Raw genomic sequence first — 15,882 nt, 5'->3', positions numbered from 1 at the left:
GATCTGCTGCTCCTCTTGGATTGTTCCTGGCTTCAAACAATTTAAAAATGTGTAATAACAAATATTAACTGTCACTCGTATCCTTTAGAAGCTAGTTTTGTTTAGTTTAGATAATAGCTTTTTTATCGTGCCTATTGTCAAAATAGGAGCTGTTTTACATTTTACATTTCCACAAGCACCGAGACTGTCACCACTGATTGCGTAGCAGTTTGTTTCACGTACTCAATCGCTTACTTACCACTGTTCACAGCTGATTGACATTTGATAACAAACATTCCGGCCGTGATGTGGATTGCTTACGCCCTAGTGGTCCACGTACTGCTCCTCGGCTCCATATTCGTGATATACTTCCGCTCACCGGTGATCACGGGCCTTACTCCCCAGAAACCACTTTTGTATTACGGATTGGAAGCGCCTGCGAATCGTTTGGTGCTGATTGTGACCGATGGCTTCCGTGCCGCCTCCTTCTTCGAGGAGAACTGCCGTTATGTACCGCATCTACGCGAGATCTTCTTGCGCGAAGGCGTGGTGGGCGTGTCCCGCACACGTGTGCCCACGGAAACCCGACCCGGACACATAACTCTTATAGCTGGTCTGTATGAGGATCCGTCGGCAGTGCTGCGTGGCTGGAAAAAGAACCCAATTGCTTTTGATACTTTGTTTAACCGGAGTTCAGAGACTTACGCTTGGGGCGCCGACGATGTTATCAGTGTGTTTTCCAGTCTGTCCAAAACCAAAATGCATATCCGCTCCTACACCGACGATCTGGACTTTTCGCCAGGCTACGATGCCTACGAACAGGACGAGTGGGTGTTCAAGCGCGTCAAGTTGCTCCTCCAACAACAGAGGCTACCCCTGCAACGACTCAAAGGTGGGGTGTTCTTTCTGCACCTCCTGGGACTGGACACCGCCGGTCATGTGCATAAGCCGGGAGCTCCGAAGTTTCGCCAGACTGTGGATAAAACGGAGACAGGAGTTTACCAGATATATGAGGAGTTTGAGCGAATTTTTCCCGATAAGCGAACTGCTTACTTAGTCACTGCTGATCATGGAATGACTGATTCGGGTATGGAACTAAAATTTAAACCTATTAATAATTCTCAGTTAATATATTATATTATAGGTGCCCATGGTGCTGGTTCGCCACATGAAACGGACACGCCTTTTGTGCTTTGGGGCGCTGGAGTTTCACGCTCGGTTCCCAATCCTGAAGGCCGAACATTTATGCCGAACAATGAAGGACCTGCTATGCCACTGTACGAACTGGAGCAGGCACAACTGACACCCTTGATGTCCGCCTTGGTGGGTCTACCACCGCCAATGAACAATTTTGGAACGTTGCCATTAGGATACTTGAATGTCAGCAAGGAGTACGAAGCCGTGGCTTCGCATTTAAACGCTTTGCAGCTTTTGGAGCAGTATGTGGCACTTCAGGAGCAGCATAAGAAAGGTTTTTTCGCTGCAGTCTTATCCGAGTTTGATATTCTTACAACAGAAGCAGTCAAAAGATACAAAGATGAAATTTTAAAGCTGCACAAAAACAGAGAGTACATAAATTCTATGTCGAGAAGCCAACTCGTAATGTTGCAAGCCCTTGAAGGCATCGATTACTACCATGGGTACTACCGTAGAGCGCTTTTAATAAGCACCACTTTCTCCTTTCTGGGATGGATATTCTATCTATATCGCCTGCTCTCGAGGAATAGGGCAGGTAAAGTGGAGTTACTCCTTGAAAAGAGCACTAAAATGGTGAGAATAAGCCTTGGATGTTTTGTGATCCTGCTAGTTATTTTCCTGCTGAGCCAACGAACACCGCTGGATACATCCTTCTACCTGCTGCTTCCAAACTTCATCTGGCTTAAGGCTTTGCAACCTTGGAACCTCAACTTCAGTTCCTCGCCAGCTTCAGCTTATAGCGCTCCAGCCTTGAAGACCACCGTTTGGCAGCTTGTGTTAATCATTGCTTGCGCGGAGCTCATGGTCTTTACTTTCTTTGAGCGTCGCCTGATCTCGCTCAGTTTCTTCGCCTTCGCCAGCTACTATGGTTGGAGCAATTTTCAAAGGAAGAGCAAGGAATTTTTCTCCTGGCTGGCATTGGTGGTGATCCTTTCCTGCTTTCCCTTACTGCCACTGTCAGTCGGTTATCAGAATGGATATCTACTTGGAGCTGGAGTTATCACGATCCTTATGAACTCACTTTGGAATACGAAGTCTAGATTAAGCTACAAAAATCACACCAAATATTGTAATGCCTTGATCCTGCTACTGACCATGGTGTGTGCTTATCTCCACTCAAGTGAATTGAAAACTCCTTTACCGTTGAAGTTAGCCAGCTGGTTGTTTCTGATATATTCCTTCGCATCCATTTTGAAGAGCAAAGAAACAAGACTAGAACTGCGTCTGGCCCAGATTGGCTTCAATTTGGGAACGCTATACGCAACACTGTGTACCTCATATGAGGCTGTATTTGTCCAGTTGCTGACCATAGAATTAAACATTTCTCTGAAGGCCCAGAATGCGCAAGCAGAGAAGTCAGTGCTTCGACTAGCTTTCACCCTGCTGCTGTACACTTTTTTCTCGCTTTTCGGATCCGGCAACATAGCCTCTATCAGCTCCTTTGATCCCAACATCGCTCGCTGCTATCTCAGCCATTTTTATCCCTTTGTGATTATGGGTCTAGTGCTGCTAAAGCTTCTAGTCCCGGTTGTGCTGGTCATGTCGGTGGTCTATGCCCAGAGCGAGTTTGTCCGCCAGCACGAGGAGCAGATCTTCATTAGCCTGCTGCTCATCTGCGATGTTATGGGTCTGAATTTCTTGTTCTTGGTACGTAACCAGGGTTCCTGGTTGGACATCGGTACGTCCATATCACACTTTGTCATCATGGAGGTGACCACGCTGGTGATCCTTCTGCTATTCTATACCGCCAAGCAGCTGCTGCGAGTTATTACGTGGGATGAAGTTGACATAAAACGGCTGCCACTACGTTTAATCCACTGGGATGTGATTAGCGCCAAACATCACTAGCCATTACTAGCCTTAAAACCAATATCAGTACACTCATAGCTAAGCTTAAACTTTTATGTCCGATAATATTTACAACACTAATTAAGAATTAGTAACATACACATGTAAATTATAGAATCTAATGCTAGGAATGTGTCTGTGTGTAGGTGAAGATCAGGGTGGATCGATTTCATGGACAATAAATTCTGGGCTTATATAAGCTTAAGCTCTCTTAAAACCAAAGAACAAGAAATTTTACATAAACGATACATAGTTACATGTTGAGAAAAGGTATTAGTTTACTGATCCATATCTGATAGCTGAAGTATTTTTGTAATTTTAAATTTATATGTTAATACCTATTGAATTAATTATTTTGTACAATTTTTTATAATTACAACAAAACACAAATCTAAAAAATAAAAATATTTGCAATAATTATTACAAACTGATATTGTTTTAATGAGGATCTTCGAAAATGCCAAAGTTAGAAATTATATTTCTTAAAAAAAATCTTGTTTACTGTAAAAATGTCTACATTTTCAGTATTAATCCAAAAATCGATCCACCCAATTTTGGATGGTGGTGTGTAGGATGTGTTTTCGTGTGGTTTTTGTGTGTGTCATGGCACGACGACATCTAATGAGTAGTAATAGCAGCAGCACGGATGGGAAATATCTTTCCCCAATTAATCTTTCAGATATCGCTCCACCGGATTTACTCCCTGGAATTTTGGACTGGCCGTCTCATCTGGAATTTGTCTCAGTTTCAGTATTGATATAATTTTATATATTAATGGAAACCCACTTGACTGTGCCGGCTTGGCTGTGGTGGCACTTTCCCGCGGGGTTGCCTGAAGGCAGTTGACCCACTCGGTCAACGAGATCTTCTTGTCTCCATTCACGTCGCAGTAGCGCGGCATCTTCTTGCCACATCTACGCAGATTACTGTTGGATAGAATAATATTTAAAGATTATCTCTAAAGATATGATTTGCTATAGTGACTCACCTGGCACTGGTGACCAAATCCCGGAAGTTCTTCCACTCTCGACGATCCCAAGACTTATTTTTGTTCTTGTCCAGATATACAAAGCTCAGCGTGGCAATCCGTTCATCATCTGTCTTCCACGTTGAGTTAGTGCTGCAATATTTCATAATTAACAAATCTTTACTTTATAAGAAACCGATCAGTCCTACCCGGTTGTACTGCTGGGCAGGAGTGAGGTGTTGAGGTAGGCCTTCAACTCTTTGAGAAACTGCGTCTTTCGCGGCTCAGTGCATCCCTTCATGGGTCGCACCACCGCATTCTCATCGCACTGAGGCCTCATGTTCTTCACCGATGTGCCCGGAATGCTCTTGCCCGTATCCTCGTTGACGCACCAGCAATACGAGGTGGACGTAGAGGAGTAGCACTGTACACGTTGATAGCGACCATCCGGCAGGCACTGCGGCACAAAAGCCCCACTGTGCTGTGAAGTGAGGTAAGTAGTAAGATGATTCCTTTAACGAAGTGTAACCACGACTTACGCCCTGCTCCTCCATCGTAATCGACTGATCCATCCAGCAGTTGGAGTCATTTTCTATGTCCTGACTGGCTGCCTCTGGCTTCGAGTTGAGCACTGTAAAGATTTGCGCGTTAACATACATTTTATTCTGCCCTTTGGAAGCATGCAGAATGATAACGAACACAGAAGGGAAATTATATGATATGAGGGTCAATCGGATCTAGTTTCATGCTAAATAAGTGCTGAAATGATCATTGATGATTGCTACTTTTGAGTTGAATATTCGCAAGCCGAAAGAAACTTTTTGTTTTTAAAAATAATTTTGAAACGCTATCTTCTTAAGATCAAGTAATCTTTTCATGCTCAAAATGAATATCTTAGATTAGTTTGCACACAAATCTACGTACTATATAATGATGGGATGTGGGTTCGTGAGCTGGGCAGATCCGATCCTTGCGAATCGTCGTCTTCACCACCGTATCCCGTTCCACTGTCCTCGTAGTTATCCTCGTGTTCATCACTGCCACTCACATCCTCGGAGTACAAGTGCGCATTGTTTCCACTGCCAATGGTGTTGATATGACCACGATGGTGACCATTGCCATTCGTGTCATGGATACTATAGTGGGTAGAGTGAGGTGGCGCGGTGGCTGCACTGCTCGCTAGAAGATTAACAACAGCGCTACCTGGATTTAGATGACATACAGATGGGAGATGTTTTAAAGCCTCGAAAAGATGAATCATGATATTACTTTAAGCTAAACATGCTGTCAAAGTTAGTATTATCCCTTCTTCTTTTAATGGATTTAAGATTTTAACGAGGAGAGGAATGAGAGGAAAACCCAATTTTTCATTTTAAAGAATACACATTCTATAAAATGTTATTTTATCCCCATTCTATATAATCCACTTTTACTCACGGTTATGAAACTCTTTAGTAAAGCAAATGCTCCATTCCAACCTATTCAAGTTGGAGTCCTTGATGACATCACAGTATTTGCCAAAAGTCCTTCCACATCGTCGTGGTTTGACGTTCTATTTAAAAGTAAAAAGGATAACTTAATCTATATACAATATAAATGACAAAGATATCTTACCCGCCTGAGGACCTTCTTTAGTTCCCTGATCTCCTGACGATCAAGCAGCTTATTACCATTCGTATCCAGTTTGGCGAACTTCCACTCCAGGATATGGGAGTCCGACATAGATGGTTGTCGGAAAAAGCTCTGAGCCTCGTTGCGGAACATGCGCATCAGATTGTTGTTGAACAGTAACCGATCCGATTTGGTGCAGGGTCGGTGGGCAGATGACCCTGTTTCCGAACTTCCCTTGGAGGCAGAGGTATCCGGAGTATAGCTAATCTGATGCGAGGCCAGACGGCGTCGGTCACGTCGATTAGCTCTGCAGCGAAGCTTTCCCTTTCGCCGGAATTGCTTGGAATCATCCTCGATGGGTCTACCCTGACTATCACTGCACCAGCATCCGTTTTTCCCATAGCACTGCATTGCCGCAAAGTTGCCATCCTTCCTGCACCTGGGCACAAAGTATTCCGGATCACGTTCCTGCTGACGACGCGCAAATTTCACTGCCTCCAAACAGGCTGAAAATAGTAGATGCATTAAGAATCAGTCTATACCCCAAAGGAATCGAGTATTTTTTATCAATCAATAAAATTTCTGGATTATAAATTTAGTGAAGAATAAAATGATATAATGCACTTACCATTGCAAGAACCGCTGTACTTGAGGCTCACCTGGTGGCCACCGCACTGCGCCCGCATCAGGTGACACCTGGTGGGATAGGTTTGGCCGTCGGTGCCGCAGACGGGACCCTCGTTATCATCGCACTCGCCCTGTTTAGCGGCGCAGGCGGGTAGCTTCATCTGCAGGTAAAGATCAAGAGGTGGAGGAGGTGTCATTCCAAGTCTCTGCCATATAGTAGCTCCATGGAGGGTGGGGTAGTCAAACACGCGTAAAATGATTTACTGCACTTATGGCGAAGTCTGCGAGTCGCCAAGCGTCTGGGCTTTTGACGCTGACTGGAATACGAATGTTGGCAATGTCTGACAGGGACAGGGACGGCATTTTGAGGGGGGTTGGATGGATGGATGGTTGTATGGAAAAGGGGGGCTTTGGGGGTGGGCTACCTGCAATAGCCGGCTAATGTGAAAATCAAAGTTGTCAGGCCCATAACTCGAATGCCCCGAAATCCGCACCAAAATTATGGCAGCCTGCTGCTCTCGACCAACTTGCCGCTGAGTGCGCGAATTCTTGTTTAGCCCACAAAATCACAAATACTCGTGTATGTAAATCGTAGATATCTGTATATATATGTCTGTATATATATATATATAAATATATATATAGATGGGGAGGCCCAGCACTTTGGGATTTGCCAGTGCAGCGCCTTTTGTCGCCAATTTGCTGCGGCCAGCCCACAGATATTTATTTGTCTTGTCAGACGGACATTAATTAGTTTTCGCTGTTATTGAAAAGTGAAATGCGTCAAGCCATCTAAATGCCCCATAACTGAAACATGTTTCGGATAAGATATGAGCATACTAATTGAGGTGCTCATGGTAGTTAAAGTATGTGAGCTTTATGGCACCATGTCGAATATCTGCAAGATTTTTGTATAATATATGGAATTTACAGAGCTCTGACTTGGGGTTAAAATAGGTTAAGTTTTTGTAATATAAATATTAGTTATACCAAAAACATGTTTTATCTTAAGATTATTACTAAAAGAACTTAGGAACCCTATAAAATAACAAAGGTTTGTTCAGATATCTATGAAAAAGAACATGTTCTTTGGGTCACATTTTTAGAACAGAGAAAGTTGTCCACAAATTCCAAAAAGTATCAAATGAAGGGCTTAAGTCTATCAATATGTTATAATCCGGCTTAGTAATTTAATGCTTTTATGTAGACACCCAACAAAAATCAATATGTACCCCAATGATACTAAACACCAGAAGCTCGGCAAGAAATGTTATACAATTATGAGAAGCACAAATAATACCTGTCCCAGTGTTATCTTGTTGCCCCCAACATATATACACAAATAATGTAGAATGTCTGTAAACAATTCGAATTCTTTTTGTGGGCTGCGAAGCACGCGCTGCTTGGAAATCGGAGTGTGCAGGTGATTTTTTGACTCCCGACTGGGCACAGACAGATATCGATCGAAAAGTATATAAACACAGCAGATATACATACTATATATATTGCTGCAATCGGCAGATCGGATGACTGTTCTCAGAACTGAGGGGTGTGAGGGGCATCTGGTTATTAAGTTGAACATGAATACCTCATTAGCCAATTAACAAATTTGGTTATGGAAGAACTAAATACTTATAATTGATTTTATTGTATCTCCCCTAAAACTCAACCGGTTTAAGTTTATGCTGAAGGTAAGAAGCATTTAGCTCCTTAAATATATAAAACCCCTTGGAAATATAATTTAACCATACCACTGCAATAGGGAATGTCTGATTGGGAATGCAAATGACAGTTTCGTTTGTGATTATCTAAGTTTTAAATAGGGCGTTATCCCGTAAACGTGCCTGGATTAAAAATACCCCACCTGGAGCACCCTGTTGTCTCCCTTACCCCCTCCACCGCCACTTCTTTGCCATACCCTCTGAGCCACAAATTATAAACGGAGACAGCTCAAGGATTGTTACCAAGATAACGACAAAATTATTGACTGACAGTTCTCACGCTCGCCGAACGAGGAGGTGAAGAAGAGGCTGCGATAGGCAGAGAAGAATCAAAAGAACAAGCTCCACACTTTAAATACTTCTTCACACTTTGTCATCATCAGCCAGCTTAGTGGAATTGGCAAAAACTACAAAAAAAAAGTATTAAAATAAGAAAGGACTGTCAGGTTTGTCGATCGAAGTTGGAATACCCTTAAAGATAAGGATTCTTTAGCTGATGGTAGATATTTTATCAGCTATTTATCTTCACAACCAAAGAGATAATGACAATTTGATACTCTTTATAAAGGATATTGCAAAAATAAGTTCAAAAATTATAACCCTTTAAAGAAAAAGACTGGGCTTTTCACATGTTCTATTGTGATTATAATACCCTTTTTATAGGGTATCCAAAAAAAGAGGAGCAAGAAGGCAGGGAAAAGAAATCGCTTTTGACTTGTGACCATTTTTTTTGTTCTCCTTTTTGCACCTCCTCTTATTATTATTCTTCTTCTTTTTTCTGCAGGAACAAGAAACACGTTCGTCCGTCGGTCAGATGAAACAAAAACAAAAATCAAGGTGTGCGGGTTTGAAGACAGGGGAAGAGGCGAGGCGAAGATCAGAAGTGGAGAGAAGAACGGAGCCGGCAGACTCTCTTTTCGGAGTTTGGCAGACAGCGCGGCGGCGGACAAGCTGTAGAAAGAGTAAAAGAAGAAGATTCTTCTTTGTCTGACTTTTGGTACCTTTGATACCTGGAATATTCAAGTGTTTTCTTGGGATTTACGAAGTGAACATTTGTATGTCTTGGCAGAAAGTTTGGCAGGTTTCGCTTACAAGCACAGAAATACTTTACGGGGATTAAAAGCCTGAGCATGATACTTGCTATTAATCAGATCAAGGACTATTTCTTCTTTAACATGATTTCCAATATCTTTATTACACTTTTTAAAACTGCTAAATTTTTGTATAGTTTTTTGAAAACTTTTTTGTAAAAACTTACCAACTGATCGTCACTTTTTCCAGTCACGAAAACCGCCAGCCAGGTGACAAACAAAACACATCTCGCCAACATTTCACTTCGCAGTTCGAATTCGTCAATTAACTGTTCTTGTGTTTACGAATTAATTAAGTACGCGTGTTTATTACATTAAGTGCAGTTCTTCACTCATTATAATACAAGTTTTTCGTTTATTTCACCATCTTTTTCGCAAAGTCGCAATTAGATTTTCTTCCTAGAACTTTTACTTTGCGGCTCTCCGATTTATTTATTTACCGATTTCCGTGGGGCTATTTATAGTAGGAGAGGTGTGTGCGTGTGCATTAAGGTGTTGTAGATCTTCTGTTTATATAATGTGGGTCTTTATGTGTGCGATTTTTGGTTCGTTTCGATTGGAAAAACCGCCCGAAAACGATCAAGAAGAAGCGAGAGGAGCGAGGAGCACTGAGCTGCGAAGCACACAAGCCAAAAAACCAAACCGATCGTAGCCGAGTTCCACACACGACTGGCCATTTGCCTTGCCTTGGAGTGGAGTGGCCCAAAACCCAAGAGAGAGGATCGGTCCCGAGAGAGGTTGTGGGCGAAGAATCGGAATGGGAATCGGAATCGAGCAGAGAGATCGGCGGAGAGAGCGGGATCCCGACGCCGCCGCCAGAGTGTCTGGCGTGTCGCTTCCAATATCTTATCTTTGCCACTCCGACTCTTGGAGACTGGACAGGCAACACAGTGGTACCTCTGACAGTTGTACTTGTAAATTTTACATTATAGTTAAAACAAAGATGAGAATCCAACATATATTCGTAAAAAAGTTCGCTTATTCTTTCGGAACGCTTTAATTTAACTTATCAGTTCTTTCATAATGCAGTAAAATAGGTTTTAAATGATCAAGAATAACATTAATTTATGCTGGGATGTCTAATTTATAGATGCCCTACTGTAGCAACATAAAAACGATCACATTCACACACCGGCAGACAGTGAGAGCACTTGTGTGTGCGTGTGAAATTTATCTTCCTTTGTGCATCTCAAGAGGTTGCCTCACCAACAAAAGCAACAAAAAACATCTAAAACAAAGCGGCCAACAGTTGCACCAGCTGCTTAGCCAGCGGGGGAGGGGCAGAGGCGTCGGAGGGCAGAGGGTCGAGGGAAAACGTGAGCCGTCGAGGGCCCCGCTCCTGTGATTTATAGAGCCGCTGGCCAAGGAGTCCGGCTGGAGAGGATTTTGAGAAGGAGAAAGAGAAGGAGGCAAAGTGGAGTTGCCGGTCTCCGTCTTCGTTTCGGTGTGAAACCTGCCAGACAGTCTGACGGCGGCGATAACTGCCCCCCTTCTATTCCTCCTATCTTGAAACCCCAACCCCTCGAACACCCGCCCCTGTCTACGTTTTGTTTTCGGCTGTGCCACAATCTGTTTTGTGGTCTTCTTCGAAGATCGCAGATGCACTTTAAGAAAAATTGAATTAGAAATACAATTTTTTATCAATTTTTCTTTCTGCTTAGAAAACGTTAGCTTATAAATATAACTTTTGTGATCTAAAATTGTAGAAAAGTAAAAGATCTAATTTTACCATAAATTTTGATGTTATTTTTTCTAAGTGTGAAGATGGGCAAACGAAGAAGACTCCAGACGGTTATAAGGGGCGGGGTAATAACTCAAGTGGAGTGGACTGGCAGACAGTATGACGCCAAAATGCAAGACAAGACAACCTGGTCGATAACAAAGGTAAACAGGCAACGGCCAAACGGGCATCGGGCAATGGGCAACCAAGGAGCGCAGAGCAAACTAAAAAAGCCTCGGTCGTGGGATTCGATCGGGATTGTCGGCTCAGCTCAACTGGGTTCAGAACCAGATGCAGATACAGATATAGATACACGTATATACGCGCAGATACGGGATTCAGATACAAGTACACCCGCCCCAGCCGCCGTTTTGTGTTGTTCCCAACTAATCATTGTGTGATTCTTGTTGTTTGTTTATTTTGCTTGGTTTTATGAAGAGACTTTTCGGTAGAAATTATTTATTGTCGCCAGTGTTTATGTATCTTCGTATCTGTGGGTATCTCTCTTGCAACTGTGTATCTATGTGTGCAGCCCTTCAACTGGGGCACAATTAAACGGTTAGCTAGAAATCAAGGCGATTGCCGGATTCCCCTGGATCAGCGAGTTTTAACTATTTGTGAGTGCCAAAAAAGACACCCATCTTACTTCCGTTTAGCTTTGAATAACTTGAAATGAAAAATATCAATTTCTTAAAGATTAAATTTAATATGGTTTTGAAATCTTTATCCATAAATATAATTTATGTATCGAAGTTTAATTTTTTGATATGTTTTTTATACTTTATTGCCTCAAAATTTAAGGTTCATAAAGAATCCCTATAAATTAAAATGACTGCTTGCCAATTCTGGCTTTTGCAGTAATATTCTGCTCTTATCTATACAAATTGTCAATATTCTGAAGGTTATACAAATGAACTAATAGCCTCGACAAGGGTTTCTCCCCTTGTCGGTGATCTAAAAATTTTAAAAACCCCCGAGACGCGTGTTCCTGCATGGCAAACGAAACAATGGGAAAGAAAGTCACCGAATGGGAGTCCCTGGGCGTATCGATCTGACTGACAGATCGCTATATAAACTCAGTAAAACCACGATCTGCCACAACAGTATCTCAACTGATATTCCATCATGAAGTTCTTCGCATTCTTGGCTATCGCCTTAGCTTTGGTGGCTTGTATGGTCCAGGCTCAGCCTGTGAGCGATGTGGAAACGTATCCAGCTGAAAATCCTTTGCTGATTAAGGATCCCCAGCAGGAGGTTGTGGAGCACAGTCGCCAAAAGCGGGCCACATGCGACCTCCTCTCCAAGTGGAATTGGAACCATACTGCCTGTGCTGGCCACTGTATTGCCAAGGGGTTCAAAGGAGGTTACTGCAACGACAAGGCCGTTTGCGTTTGTCGTAACTGATTTGACTTAAATCCGGAACCAACGAGGAAATATATAAAGCCTTAACAGTATCAAGATGTAAAAAATAAATAAAAAATAAAATATGTAAAAAATAAATTAAAAAGAAAATTGTAAATATAAAAAAATTTTGACACTACACCTGATATTGTCGGTTTATGAACTATAATGGAAAGAAATCATTTTAAATTTAACAAAGTCTATTTTGTTCGGATAAAATTTATATTTTTAGAACTTGCAATAACGTTTAGCTCACATAACGCCTTAATTTGTCAGTGTCCAGTTATGCACTAAACGGAAACCGATTACTCGTATTGTGTATTCCGCATAATTTTTAAATAAACAATGCTATTTCCAACTCTTACAACAAATAAATAGATTCATTATCATAAACCGGTAGCGATTCCATTGACTATAAAAGACTATTGATAGCTTAACCAGGTAGAACAGCTCTCGTTTTGTGATCCAACAATGAAGATCACGGTTATTCTGGCTTTAACATTAGCTGCGATTTGCGTAATGCAGGCGGAAACTATTCCAGAGGATCCTCCTCTGCAGCAGGAACTACAGGAAAATCTCTTCCAGGATATGAGGGAGCAAGTCCGCCAGAAACGAGCCAACTGCCAAATTGAAAAATGTACTGCCAATTGCTCAACACGGGGTTTGAAAGGTGTCTGCATCAAGGGAAGAAAATGCCGTTGCTATTGATCGCGGTTGTAATGCTTATATAATAGCATTATCAAAAACATTACTCAAAACATAAAATAATAATAATATTTTTAAACATTTAATAAAAAAAAGCATAGAAATCTATATAATCTCCAAGAAACTCTTCATGTTTCACGAATTCATTCATAGTTTTGCTCAATGAATGATTACTTATCAGCGCATTCCGTTTGGCGGGGTCAAAAAAACGAACCTCAACTTAAACAAAAAGGTATATCAACAATTTCCATTGCATTTCCGTTTTTTTACGTTTTTGCTATATAAATATATATGGCAAAGTGCGACTACAATTCGTTCTTATCAATTAACCGAACAAACAGTCGTCTAGAAACGATCGACACTGCAAGTAAAACGATGGAAAAAAGAAAGAGAAACACGCGCCGAGAGCAAGCTATACGACACTTAATTAACGCCAATTACATTGGTTAATAAGAGTATATAGAAATTATCACTGAACGCGACCGACTTGTGGGTTTCTTTAAATTTACGAACGCTTTTGCCGGTTAATTACGCGGTTTCATTTCTTTCACATGGCGATCCAAAAACCGTGCAACCACTCGCAAGCACCGACTCTTCAGTTATCAGACCTCTATATAGTCTCCAAGATGGCAGACGTTCTTAATCTAGAACTAAGAGAAAATCGAGATGTGTACAATGTAGCTCTCCCGAAAAGCGATTTGACGTTCTCATTACTGAGATGCTGAGAGGATAGCATGTTTGAATTTCGCGCCCATGTTAGTCATCGATATTTTATTCAGCTTTCAATATATCGAAAGCTGAATAAATTAGAAAACATCAAATAATTACTTATTTTGAGAAAATAATAACTAACATTATAAATATAATTAAAAACAATTAAAATAATATATTATTAAATTGGTATAACTAAATAGCTTTTACTTAACAATATTTTAAGGGACTTATATTACTTATAGCATAAAAAACAGTTTAAGAAAATATAAATAATTTGGAAACAACATCATCTTAAGTATACTCAAAAGATTTAATTTAAATGCGTTTTTTATTATCACTACAATTCAAAAAATTAAACCAACATCTGAAAAGACGGTAACCTTAAAAATATTTTTGCCAGTTAAGCCTATCGATAGGTATATATTAACAAAAAGGTTTCTTCGAAATATTTACCAGAGTTATTGTGACTAACTGACCTGAACCCACCGTCCCCGGCCCCGCATCCTCATCTTGGGCATAAATTAAGTAGAATTCCACACTTATCGCTAAAGAGTATTAGAACCACGTCGCTCTTAAGACGTTGCCGTAAATACAGCGTTCGACTTTATCAACGCCGCACTTTCAAACCGAACGCGCTGTGCTGACGTGGTCGCTGCAATTACTTTCCACATTTTAAATTATCAATTCGATCAATTAAAATAATGCTTACGAAGACGCTAATCCTGCTTGGCCTACTGGCTTTGGCTCAAGGTTATAGCTTCACTTCGCGCGAGGTCAAATGTCATGGTGAGAAAAAAGAACTGGAAACCAACAGGCATAGCAGCAACAGGCGGTTATGTACTTGTTGACCCTGGACTGCAGATAATTGATTTTCAATTATTTATAGTGTGCAAGGCTGTGGTGACGGAACTGGAGGAGGCCGTAGCCAAGGAGGATTCCCATAAAATGGCCGATGTCAGTGGATTCCGTCTGGATGCCCAGGGAAATTCGGTCAGCAAGAAAGTCCGACTAGTTAAATCTGAGATGTTCCTCACTGAACTGATGGAGAAGATCTGTGAGTATATTTCCGGAAATATCCCGAAATCACAATAATTACTTAAGCTAATTATCGCAATAATAATATTTCCCCCTTCTTCTAGGTGAAAAAATGGACGACTATCTGAAGGCCACCTACAAGAGCAATGGTAAATTCACACTTCTGAAGATGATCGTCAATGGACAGATGAATCCCGACTCCTCATTGGTGGACTTTGTGCAGGATGGTGATCTTAATAAGAGCTTGGGACACTTCTGTAACGAGGTGCTTGAGGACAATGACGAGATCTTTGTGAAGGCATTCCAGGCCGATGAGCTCGGCGAGGATCTGGACATTAAGATCTGCTCGGAACAGGCCAAGTACTGCGATGAGTCGCCCATCCAGGAAGAATATGACTTTGATGGCAAGGAGGAGCTGTAGCTTGTTCCTGTGATAGCCTAGTCAATTAACGAATTTCCTTGATCGCCGCCAGTGCTGATCTTTGTACTGATCTTTCGAAAGAATATTATATTTAGCTAAAGTAAAAAAGAAAACCTTCAAGCCAATCGTTAACAAGTAGATACGACAATAAATTCAATGTGCAATGCTCTTTAACATTTTATTAACCAACGTTTAATACAATTTTTTGTTTAAGCTTCATCGCTGTAAAACGAACTCTTTGGATAAAATGTTTTTTGGATGACTATGCTAATACTTACTGATCTTCAGTTACATTACGCAGCATCTGGTGACGAACCACTAAAAATGGAGCTCCAAAACCGAGACTTCCCGCAATTGCATAGCACAGTGTGAAGCGCATAGGACTATCCAAGCCAAATGGCAAATTCTATAGAAGGAAATTGCAATGCTAAATTTTGTAACCAGCGACGATCTCCTTTAGTTTACCACTCCAGGGCATCCTCCTGAATATCCGTGCCCATGACGCTTCAGTGGGCCGCAAAACTTGCTAATAGGTTTACGAAATGTGGACCACATATCTAAATTTTAAACAGTTTTTAGAGACTGGAATACAAATCTATTTGATAGCTTTCAAATGAGAAAGTGAATCCCCGATTTCTGGCGAATGTATGACAGTCTTTCGCTTAGATTCTTAGCCTACTATAATTTGCCTTCTCTGTCTAGGAGAGAAGTTGGTTACAGAATCATCTAAATTATAAACAAACTATTAATTGTTAAATTGTCCGACTAGATAGTATCGGAAAAATTAAAACAATTTAGATGGGACCGCTTATATAGACAGCATCAATTGGTTGGTCTTTGTAATA

General features: G+C 41.2%; 5 protein-coding genes across 6 annotated transcripts; 3 read left to right on the top strand and 2 right to left on the bottom strand.

Moving 5' to 3' along the window:
* Positions 1 to 76: 76 nt before the first annotated feature.
* On the top strand, positions 77 to 3,024 carry LOC108104840 (GPI ethanolamine phosphate transferase 1). Its single transcript, XM_017211148.2, has 2 exons — positions 77 to 1,066; positions 1,124 to 3,024. The coding sequence occupies exons 1-2, from the start codon at positions 286 to 288 to the stop codon at positions 3,022 to 3,024; spliced, it is 2,682 nt and encodes an 893-aa protein (XP_017066637.1). The 5' UTR covers positions 77 to 285.
* Positions 3,025 to 3,064: 40 nt separating this feature from the next.
* Positions 3,065 to 9,718, bottom strand: LOC108104841 (SPARC-related modular calcium-binding protein 2). Of its 2 annotated transcripts, none has more exons than XM_017211149.2 (10): positions 9,209 to 9,718; positions 6,231 to 6,390; positions 5,606 to 6,108; positions 5,429 to 5,543; positions 4,916 to 5,194; positions 4,531 to 4,661; positions 4,201 to 4,472; positions 4,013 to 4,144; positions 3,811 to 3,950; positions 3,065 to 3,753 (listed from the first exon to the last, which is right to left on the bottom strand). In XM_017211149.2, exons 1-10 carry the CDS (start codon positions 9,278 to 9,280, stop codon positions 3,692 to 3,694), a joined length of 1,866 nt encoding a protein of 621 aa, XP_017066638.1. In that variant the 5' UTR covers positions 9,281 to 9,718; the 3' UTR covers positions 3,065 to 3,691. The 2 variants fall into 2 exon arrangements, with proteins under 2 accessions (XP_017066638.1, XP_017066639.1); XM_017211150.2 differs by having other exon boundaries at positions 4,531 to 4,622; positions 9,209 to 9,717.
* A 2,156-nt stretch (positions 9,719 to 11,874) lies between these two features.
* LOC108104842 (defensin) lies at positions 11,875 to 12,258 on the top strand. The gene has a single exon (XM_017211151.2). The coding sequence runs from the start codon at positions 11,887 to 11,889 to the stop codon at positions 12,163 to 12,165; it is 279 nt and encodes a 92-aa protein (XP_017066640.1). The 5' UTR covers positions 11,875 to 11,886; the 3' UTR covers positions 12,166 to 12,258.
* A 1,736-nt stretch (positions 12,259 to 13,994) lies between these two features.
* Positions 13,995 to 15,218, top strand: LOC108104870 (protein seele). The gene is made up of 3 exons (XM_017211196.2): positions 13,995 to 14,367; positions 14,468 to 14,635; positions 14,721 to 15,218. The coding sequence occupies exons 1-3, from the start codon at positions 14,283 to 14,285 to the stop codon at positions 15,035 to 15,037; spliced, it is 570 nt and encodes a 189-aa protein (XP_017066685.1). The 5' UTR covers positions 13,995 to 14,282; the 3' UTR covers positions 15,038 to 15,218.
* On the bottom strand, positions 15,213 to 15,839 carry LOC108104871 (cytochrome c oxidase subunit 7C, mitochondrial). Its single transcript, XM_017211197.2, has 3 exons — positions 15,503 to 15,839; positions 15,316 to 15,443; positions 15,213 to 15,259 (listed from the first exon to the last, which is right to left on the bottom strand). The coding sequence occupies exons 1-3, from the start codon at positions 15,590 to 15,592 to the stop codon at positions 15,247 to 15,249; spliced, it is 231 nt and encodes a 76-aa protein (XP_017066686.1). The 5' UTR covers positions 15,593 to 15,839; the 3' UTR covers positions 15,213 to 15,246.
* Between the last annotated feature and the right edge of the window lie 43 nt (positions 15,840 to 15,882).

Source organism: Drosophila eugracilis, unplaced genomic scaffold, assembly GCF_018153835.1.
Source record: "Drosophila eugracilis isolate 14026-0451.02 unplaced genomic scaffold, ASM1815383v1 contig_1765, whole genome shotgun sequence".
Taxonomy (NCBI): domain Eukaryota; kingdom Metazoa; phylum Arthropoda; class Insecta; order Diptera; family Drosophilidae; genus Drosophila; species Drosophila eugracilis.
This window is presented reverse-complemented; position numbering and strand designations above follow the sequence as displayed.

Bases quoted from the DNA above. Each gene is read 5' to 3' on its own strand.
- LOC108104840 (XM_017211148.2), top strand. From the start codon at position 286: ATGTGGATTGCTTACGCCCTAGTGGTCCACGTACTGCTCCTCGGCTCC. The intron at 1,067-1,123 runs GTATGGAACTAA...ATTATATTATAG, and splicing joins TCATGGAATGACTGATTCGG to GTGCCCATGGTGCTGGTTCG.
- LOC108104841 (XM_017211149.2), bottom strand. From the start codon at position 9,280: ATGTTGGCGAGATGTGTTTTGTTTGTCACCTGGCTGGCGGTTTTCGTG. The intron at 6,109-6,230 runs GTAAGTGCATTA...TACTATTTTCAG, and splicing joins GTACAGCGGTTCTTGCAATG to CCTGTTTGGAGGCAGTGAAA. The intron at 4,662-4,915 runs GTACGTAGATTT...ATGCTTCCAAAG, and splicing joins CCACATCCCATCATTATATA to GGCAGAATAAAATGTATGTT.
- LOC108104842 (XM_017211151.2), top strand. From the start codon at position 11,887: ATGAAGTTCTTCGCATTCTTGGCTATCGCCTTAGCTTTGGTGGCTTGT.
- LOC108104870 (XM_017211196.2), top strand. From the start codon at position 14,283: ATGCTTACGAAGACGCTAATCCTGCTTGGCCTACTGGCTTTGGCTCAA. The intron at 14,368-14,467 runs GTGAGAAAAAAG...AATTATTTATAG, and splicing joins GCGCGAGGTCAAATGTCATG to TGTGCAAGGCTGTGGTGACG. The intron at 14,636-14,720 runs GTGAGTATATTT...CCCTTCTTCTAG, and splicing joins TGAACTGATGGAGAAGATCT to GTGAAAAAATGGACGACTAT.
- LOC108104871 (XM_017211197.2), bottom strand. From the start codon at position 15,592: ATGTGGTCCACATTTCGTAAACCTATTAGCAAGTTTTGCGGCCCACTG. The intron at 15,444-15,502 runs GTAAACTAAAGG...TTCCTTCTATAG, and splicing joins CAGGAGGATGCCCTGGAGTG to AATTTGCCATTTGGCTTGGA.